The sequence below is a fragment of the Chiloscyllium plagiosum genome, unplaced genomic scaffold (assembly GCF_037043375.1).
Source record: "Chiloscyllium plagiosum isolate Xiang-an unplaced genomic scaffold, Cpla_swu_hap1 HiC_scaffold_24, whole genome shotgun sequence".
Lineage (NCBI taxonomy): Eukaryota > Metazoa > Chordata > Chondrichthyes > Orectolobiformes > Hemiscylliidae > Chiloscyllium > Chiloscyllium plagiosum.
In genome coordinates, this window is record NW_028270162.1 from 5,428,632 (window position 1) to 5,437,314 (window position 8,683).

Here is an 8,683-nt window from a genome sequence, read left to right on the forward strand (position 1 = left end):
GTGTGATGTCCAGCCACTCATGGGATTAGTGCCTTTTGATGAAGAGGGAACTAAAATCAGTGAAGATAAGAAACATTTGGCTTACGTTAAAACATCAGCAAAACTACTACAGTTGTTGGAATCTGAAAAGAAAACGCAAAATACTCAGCAGGTCTGTCAGAATCTGTGGAGAGAGAAACACGGTTAAGATTTCAGATTGATTCTGTTTCAGGTTCCTTTTGTTTCTCTCACTTCACAAATGCTGCCTGACCGAAGTTTGCTATGTTTTCTGTTTTTATTTTGCTTTGCACAGCTGTGGGTGGAGATGAGAAAATTTGAGTGGGAGGTGGGGGTGGGAGTGGGGGGGGTGCGGGGGTGGTGAGGTGATCATTACGAGTTTCCTGTATCATTTTTGGGTGATGGGTGGGAGCTGAATTTCAGAAAGCCTAGACCTATGTCACCTTTAGCATTGACATTTTAAAAGCCAAAGCAGCCTTATTCTGCACCAGTGTATTTAGGGTGCACAAGTTGGGTAAAAGCAGCGCTATGCTAATTTGCAATTTGCATTCCATTTCAGATAACTCAGCAGGTCACTGTTCAATCACAACAGCAACAGCAACAGAAAGTCACTTATACCACCGCCCAGCTCCAATCAGGAATGAAGCCACAGTTCTTGAGTGCTCAGACTCAAAAGCCTACAGGAACGCAACAGATGCAGGCACAGATTCAGGTAAATAATGCAAGCTTTGCAGTGTAACACAGGTTATGCTACTAAACCATAATCTAGAAGGTACAAGTTCAAATCCCAAGGAAGCAGTTTGAGAATTTAAATTCAGGATGTTGAGTCAAAATGACAATGAAGCTGCTGGATTGTTGTAAAATAAAAATAAGTCCAACAGGTTCACTAGTCTCCTTCAGGTAAGGCGATTTGCCATCCTTCTCCAATCTGAGCCTATATACATCTCCAGTGTTGCACCAACTAACTGAAGTGGCCGAGCAAATCATTCAAACTGCTACAGTCCAAGGTAAAGGCTCATCCTAAGGACCCTAGAGATTGGAAGAGACATCCATTTTGCTGGCAGTGCTGTGCTGGGGAGGGTTATATCTCTGTTGTTCTTCCATCTTTACAAGATACGTTTGGTTCATAACCAACAAGTAAGTAACTGAATTGAAAATGTATGTAACCTGTGTCTGATGTTTCAGTTAATAACTCAGCATCTTGCTGCTAATTTTATTTTGTTATGACTTTCCGCTGTATTACAAAACTAAATCAATAGACATGAGCTACTTATTCTTGTATTATGAATGGAGGCCAATAGTCGTAATTTACTGCCCTGAAGCTGATCCTTTTTGGTGAAAACATGAATATTATCTTAACAGGATTCTTCATCCTCAGCTGATACCTCGAGTGTGTTCGTCGCACGGTTGTTTAATAAACAAAGTGGCTTTAATAGATTAGTAAGTTGAAAATCATTATTCATTTACTCTAAAGTTTGGGAACTTTAGCCAGTCCCTTCAGTCGGCAGGTGACTGGAAGAGTGGCTGTGTCTTATAACGAGAATTTGTACTTCTCCCTGTTCTTCACATATGCAAGCGTGCATCAAACCTGATGAAGTTGATGCCATTTAATGCCACAGAACTCTTTACCATTATATCACATTGGTACAAAGTGGTTTTGTTCTTTGCTGTTCAAGACTCATGGTATATTTCTCGCACTGCTTCTTTCCAGAGCCAGGTTATGCTCTTATTTTACGTAACAAAGCTATATTCTGTCCCAGCACTACCATTTGCTCTTTGTCACTGGCCCCTCAGAATCACAAATATAATTTGTTAACATTGCCCTATTTTCTTTTTACAATTTTATACTCCTCTATTAACTCCAAGAATGCAGAAGAAATGATGCTTTAACATGCCTGAAATCTTGCATGCTTGGAAACCTTGAAGGATGAAAAAATTAAAATAAACTGCTGTTGTTCAATAGGTTGCAAAACTTCCACAAATGGTTCAACAGCAAGCAACCGTGGGGAGTATCCAGCAGATGGTATCGACAGCCCAGCAGGTACTCTTCACCTCCTCATACCTGTCTACATTCTCTGCACAGATGAAGCTATCGGACTTTGCACATGTTCTGCCAGCTGCTACTTTCCATGATGTAAAAGAAGAAATCTAACTTTTGTTACCTCCATTATTTTCCTTTTACCTCTACGCTTTGCACTTAATGGTTCTGCTAATCTTCTATGTGCCTCTCTTTCCACTCTTCTGGTACCTGTAACTTGCAATCTCTGTTTTGAGATGAGTTGATGAAGGAAATCCCAAGACCAGGAGAAACATCCATGTCTGATCCTAGATTATAGAATCTCTCAGTGAGGAAGAAGGTCCTTCAGCCCATCGTGTCTATACTGGATTTTTGAAAGGGCTATCCAATCGGTCCCTCCTTCGGGTTCTTTTAAATTTCGTTTTCAATCATTTGTAAATTGCTTTTTGAAAGTTATTGTCGAATTTACTTTCACAACTTCCAAACGGTGCATTCCAGATGAAAGCCACTTGCTGCAAAAGGAATTCCTCATATTTCCTTATAGTTCCTTTGCCAATTATCTTACATCTGTGTCCAGTGGTTGCTGATCTTTCTGCTACTGGAAACAGTTTCTCTTTGTTTACTTGAATGAAATCCTTTATGATTTTGAAAACTTCTTAGCGGTCCTCTTAATTTTATCTGTTTTAAAGAAAGCAACCCAAGACATTCCTCCCGTGTACGTGAAGTCTCTCACCCTGATACTATTATAGTAAACCTCTTCTGCAACTGGTCCTAACAGCTTAAGTCTTTTGAAAAGTATGCTGCCCTCAATTAGTCACTTTATTCCTGCTAGGATTTGCCTGGTTTTTGCTTTGTCCACTTCTAGATCTAACCAGCTGTATAGGACTAAAAGTAGTAACCTATGTCCCCTCACTCTGGTTTGCTACCCCAGTGGGAGGTTAGTGAACAACATTGCTTAGGATAGACTGAATTTCAGATTTATGTAGAATTACAGGAATCTATGGTACAAGAACAGGCAATACAGCCCAGCATTTATGCTCCACGCAAGCCTCCTCTATCTCCTCTTCATCTCATCCTAACAGCAATTCCTATTTCTTCCTCCCTTATCTCACTTTCCCCTTTAAATATATATTCATCTGAACTGCTGCTTCTCTGGATAAAGATATTTCTCTAAAATTCCTTGCTTGATTCATTGGTAACTATTTTAGTTTTACACTTTTGGATATCCTCAAGTGGAGTTCTCTTCTTTCCAACCCTGTCATGATTTTAAAGACCTTTTATCAGGTAACTCTTAACCTTCTCTTACCTAGAGCAAGCAGCCCAGCCTGTTCAACCATTCCTGAAATATATAGCATCTCAGTTCGAACACCTTCCTTGCAAATCTATTTTACACCTTCTCCAGTGTCTCTATCTTTTTTATTATGCTGAGACCAGAATTGTTCGCTGTACCCACGTTGGATCTAATCCTGGGTCTATTGGGAGATTACCAATAATTGTTGGAATTTTCAATTTTAATCTTGACCACCGGCTTCTCTGTGGAGGTTGAGAGCTGTGACCAGTTGATTGTCTGTTCATTTGCTACTCTACAGATGAAATAATCAACATTAGCATTTCAAAACTATCTAGATTAAATTGTCAACCTAGATGAACAACAACGGAAAAGCCGAAGTTGGAAATCTGAATTAAAAATTGAAAATGCTTGAAATATTTAGAAGTCATGCAGCGTCTGTGTAGACAGAAAAGGTTGATGTTTTAGATCTATGCTTAGTCAGTGAACAGTTGGGCTAGTTATACAGCACCAATTAGTGCATTTAGCAGTTGTAATTTAGTACTCCAGTTTTGGTGAATCAGTCTGAATAGAATGTTAAACTGATTTGCAAATTCTTGAATTTACATGGTATTTACATCACAGAGACAGGTCATTTCACCCAGCAGGTCCATACTGTATCTATTTTCTGTACAAATCTGTTGTACAGTATTACTTCAAGTCTGTTGAAATTAGTTTGCATTTGTTCCAATCAGTTAGTTGACCTGTAAGCTTCCTGATTTAATCTAAACTATAATAATGTTCAGGCTTCCGTATTATGGCCATTTGCCTCCTTTGGTATCTCAAGTAAAAAAGTAGATGAGATTGGGAGACCCAATAAGTCAGAAGGTCACGTTCAGCCCCATTCTATGCTAACATTTTAGAGCAGTACTGTACCAGTAGAGTTCTGGACTGTCAGAGGTGCTGCCTTGTAATTGAAATGTGAAAGAAGCTGTTTGTGTTTAGTATCATGGCCAGTATGCATTTACGAGATGTGTCATGATGTGATGATGATTGCATTAGCACCTTGTACCTACTTGGCTGAACAGAAGAGACTGCAGTGGACAACTTGAAGAATAGGGAAGTTTGCCTGGTGTCTCTGCCAAATACACCCTTCACTCAAAATAGGATATCTGGTTATTTATTTCATTGCTGTTCATGTGAATGTGCCCTTGAGTTAGGTGAGTATTCGCCCACGTTACAGTAGTGGTACTTCATTGATGTAAGGTGCTTTGAAGCATTCCAAGAATGTGAAATGTGCTAAATAAATGGAAATGTGTACGTGATCGCAATCTGCCTCTTTCTATTCCTCCCTGTCAGGTCCAGACGCAGCCACAGACAATGACATTGTCGCAGGCAGCTACAGGCCAGCAAGTGCAGGTGATTCCTGCAGCTGCTACTGCTCAGGTTGTACAGCAGCAACTTATTCAGCAGCAAGTTGTGACAGCAGCGTCTCCTCAGATCCAGCCTCCGACCCCACAGAGCCCAGCTCAGCCAGCAGCAACTCCTGACGCCCAAGGCCAACAAGCCAAGGTGCAAGCACGAACTGCCCCTACCGTGAGACTGAAAGCCCCAACAAAACCAAACTGAGCTTGTTAAATGGAATGAGAAACCCACCACGTAAAGAATGTGCTTACAGCATTAGCTGGACTGTGCTCAGAACAAATTGTCGTAAAGTTTGTTTTCACTCCACTGTGTAATAGCCAATGTATAGAAAAAAGTTGACATGCATAAACTTCACATCATTTAATATTGAATCTTGGTGTTAATGTAACATGTTGATGCAACTGTAAATCTTTTTAAAAGATCAATAACTCTAAGGTTTAACCTTAGTCATCTTTGTACATACTATTTTTTTCGGTACATTTTTAATGTGCCCCTGTATTTGTTAAATTCAGAAAGTGGATGTTATAGGCATGTGTTCAGTATTTGTAAATCCATAATGTAGTTGCTGAATGTTAAGTACTTAACTGTAGTTTTTTTCATTACGTAAAAGTTGGAAAGAAGCCAACAGCAATGAACTTCAGAATAAGTTGTATTTGACATTCCTTATCTAGAGAAAGACATGAATGTTTATTAACAAATTTTTGATACAAGGTTTTTGTATTTTTGTTACATTCTTTTCATTGCGCATCCATGGTTCAGGATTTGTTTTAAAGTGATAATGTTTTATTTTTATTCTGTATGTATATGCACATTAAAAATGCAATCTATGCTACAAAGGTATTTCCTGTAGTTTTTAGTGTACATGTTGTACAGTATTTGTTATGGTTTTGCATAGCATCGTGTTATAACATCTTTAACCCTGTCCTTGAAAAATGATTAAAAATCCAATTGTGATCGGCACAAAGAAATGATTGAGTAGAATTGTATATAAGTATTTTTGTTGGTCACTCAGTCATGTTGCCTTTAATCTTTCATTTGTTGAGCCAGATGTAGATTTTTTTTAAGCAGCCGTGGTATTTTTTGTTATGTATGGTAAATTTGGTAAAGGATGATGGATAGAGTTTCAGTGACAGCCCAGGATAACTGAGACCAAAGAGTGAGTGAGTTTTAAGTTTTCAACAAACATGACAGGACTGTTGATTTCCAATGACATTGTGTGAAATTACTGTTACACTGTCAAAATATACCAGATTGTTAGTTGTATTCATAAACCACTGCTACCACATTGTAATAAATTAACACATTTGTAAATGCACTACAGTTGTTCTTGAGAATTTATTTAAAGAAATTTTTCTCTTTTTTTAGCTGTTATGTCATGGGCTTTATATATCCTAGTTTGGAGATTTCTTAAATCAACATTCAATGAAATACAACAGGCAAAAACAGAAATTGCTGGAGTAACTGGTATGGCAGCATCTGTGTAGAGAAAAACTGAGTTAACAGTTTGAATCTGATGTGACTTCTTCAGAACATTCTGAAGAACGGTCACTAGAGTCCAAAGATGTGCAGGTCAGGTGAATTGGCCATGCTAAATTGGCCCATTGTGTTAGGTGCATTAGTTGTTGTGGTTCTGTTCGCCGAGCTGGAAGTTTTTGTTGCAAACGTTTCGTCCCCTGGCTAGGCGATATCATCAGTGCTTGGGAGCCTCCTGCGAAGCACTTCTTTGATGTTTCCTCCGGTGTTTATAGTGGTCTGTCCCTGCTGCTTCCGGTTGTCAGTTTCAGCTGTCCGCTGTAGTGGTTGGTATATTGGGTCCAGGTCGATGTGTTTGTAGATGGAGTTTGTGGATGAATGCCATGCCTCTAGGAATTCCCTGGCTGTTCTCTGTCTGGCTTGCCCTATGATAGTAGTGTTGTCCCAGTCGAATTCATGTTGCTTGTTGTCTGTGTGTGTGGCTACTAAGGATAGCTGGTCGTGTCGTTTCGTGGCTAGCAGGACTGCACAAAACACTATATAGGACAAACAGGAAGACAGCTAACAATCCGCATACATGAACATCAACTAGCCACGAAATGACACGACCAGCTATCCTTAGTAGCCACACACGCAGACAACAAGCAACATGAATTCGACTGGGACAACACTACTATCATAGGGCCAGCCAGGGAATTCCTAGAGGCATGGCATTCATCCACAAACTCCATCAACAAACACATCGACCTGGACCCAATATACCAACCACTACAGCGGACAGCTGAAACTGACAACCGGAAGCGGCAGGGACAGACCACTATAAACACCGGAGGAAACATCAAAGAAGCGCTTTGCAGGAGGCTCCCAAGCACTGATGATGTCGCCTAGCCAGGGGACGAAACTTTTGCAACAAAAACTTCCAGCTCGGTGAACAGAACCACAACAACGAGCACCCGAGCTACAAATCTTCGCACAAACTTTGAAGGTGCATTAGTCAAAGAGAAATGGATCTGGGTGGGTTACTCTTCGGAGGGTCGGTGTGGACTTGTTGGGCCGAAGGGCCTCTTTTCACACTCTCAGGAATCAAATCGAATCGACTCTAAATATTAACTCTATTTTTCTCTTATAAAACTGACCAACCGGTTGCCTGCTTATTTGATACGAAATGCTGCTAGGCTTACTTAGATTAACTGTTCTCTGTTTGCAGTCTGTAGTTGTGGCAGAATGATTAGAGTGATGGGTTAGAAATCTATTGGGGTTTCCCCGTGCTGGTTGAAATTCTGTCAAATATATTTCAAACGTATCTCCCAAAATTTCAATTTTTGTCTCAGTTCTCCGGCATTCACAGTTCTTTGTTTTATTATTGAAGTACATTTATTCTCCACGTTGAAATAGCCATATAAACCGGGGATCATTTTCACATTCTCTTAAGAGTTTCCAGTATGACCAAATTGTCAACAACATCTACTGAACTTTAATTTGTATAGAGCACCCCAGGGCACTTCACCTTTTTTTTTTGAACTCACAGGAGTGGGCATTGCTGGCAGGACAGCATTCATTGTACAAACCTCATTGCCCAGAGTTGAGTGAACCACATTGGTGTGGGTCTTGAGTCACATGGAGACCAGATGGGTAAGGATGGCAGATTTCCTTGTGCATCTGATCGATTTTTATGACAATGGTGGTACATGGTCATCACTCAGCTTGCTTTTTCCAGATTTATATAAATGTGAATTTTACTATCTACCATTGTGTAATTCGTACCCATTTGCTTGAGGTTCTGGTGCTGCCTGAATTGCTGTGCTCTTCCAGCACCACTGATCCAGAATCTGGTTTCCAGCATCTGCAGTCATTGTTTTTACCAGGTTCTGGATTACTAGTCCAGTGATGTTAGCACTATGCTACCAGTTCTCCCTAAAATATCTCAGTTATGCAATATGTTGGATTAAAAAAAACTGCAGTGCTGGAATCCAAAGCTGACAGGCAGGCAGAAGGCTGGGGTTACACCCAAAACATCAACTTCTCAACCTCCTGATGCTGCCCGGCTTGCTGTGTTCTTCCAGCCTCCTGCCTGTTTACCATGCAATATGTTGGGACAGGTGGAGAAGCTTGATAAAGAATCATATGTAAAGAGTATTTTAAAGAAGGAGAGATGGATAGAGAGGGAATTCCAGATCTTTAGGACTGAGGCAGTTGAAATGCAGTGATTAAAGTCAAGGAAATGCAAGAGACCAAAATTAGAGGAGCATTGATTTCTGTGTGATGTGTGGAGCTGGAGGGAATCATAGAGACAGAGAGAGGGGAAGGCCAAGGAGGGATTTGAATGTAAGAATGTGAGTATTTTAAAACTGTGACATAGCTGGACCAAAAACCAGTGTTGGCCTTCGTGCCAGTTATGTGGATAGGAAGTCAAATATCATTTCAGCTTCACCTGTTCTTGGATCAGAGGACTGTCTTGTAGAAAATGTCTGATACCATATCTTCTGCAAATCCATAACTCTGTT

At 40.2% G+C, this 8,683-nt stretch overlaps 1 protein-coding gene across 8 annotated transcripts in view; it reads left to right on the forward strand.

The window, feature by feature from the left end:
• Nucleotides 1-6,021, forward strand: part of ep400 (E1A binding protein p400) — a 151,469-nt gene extending 145,448 nt beyond the window's left edge. For 6 of the 8 annotated variants that reach the window (XM_043715351.2, XM_043715350.2, XM_043715357.2 and 3 more), the window contains 4 exons: nucleotides 557-709; nucleotides 1,360-1,437; nucleotides 1,961-2,038; nucleotides 4,641-6,021. In XM_043715351.2, the coding sequence (XP_043571286.2) occupies nucleotides 557-709; nucleotides 1,360-1,437; nucleotides 1,961-2,038; nucleotides 4,641-4,910 (579 nt within the window). In that variant the 3' untranslated portion in view covers nucleotides 4,911-6,021. The remainder of the gene's footprint in view (nucleotides 1-556; nucleotides 710-1,359; nucleotides 1,438-1,960; nucleotides 2,039-4,640) is intronic. The other 2 variants (XM_043715352.2, XM_043715355.2) reach the window with 2 other exon arrangements.
• The last annotated feature ends 2,662 nt before the right edge of the window (nucleotides 6,022-8,683 follow it).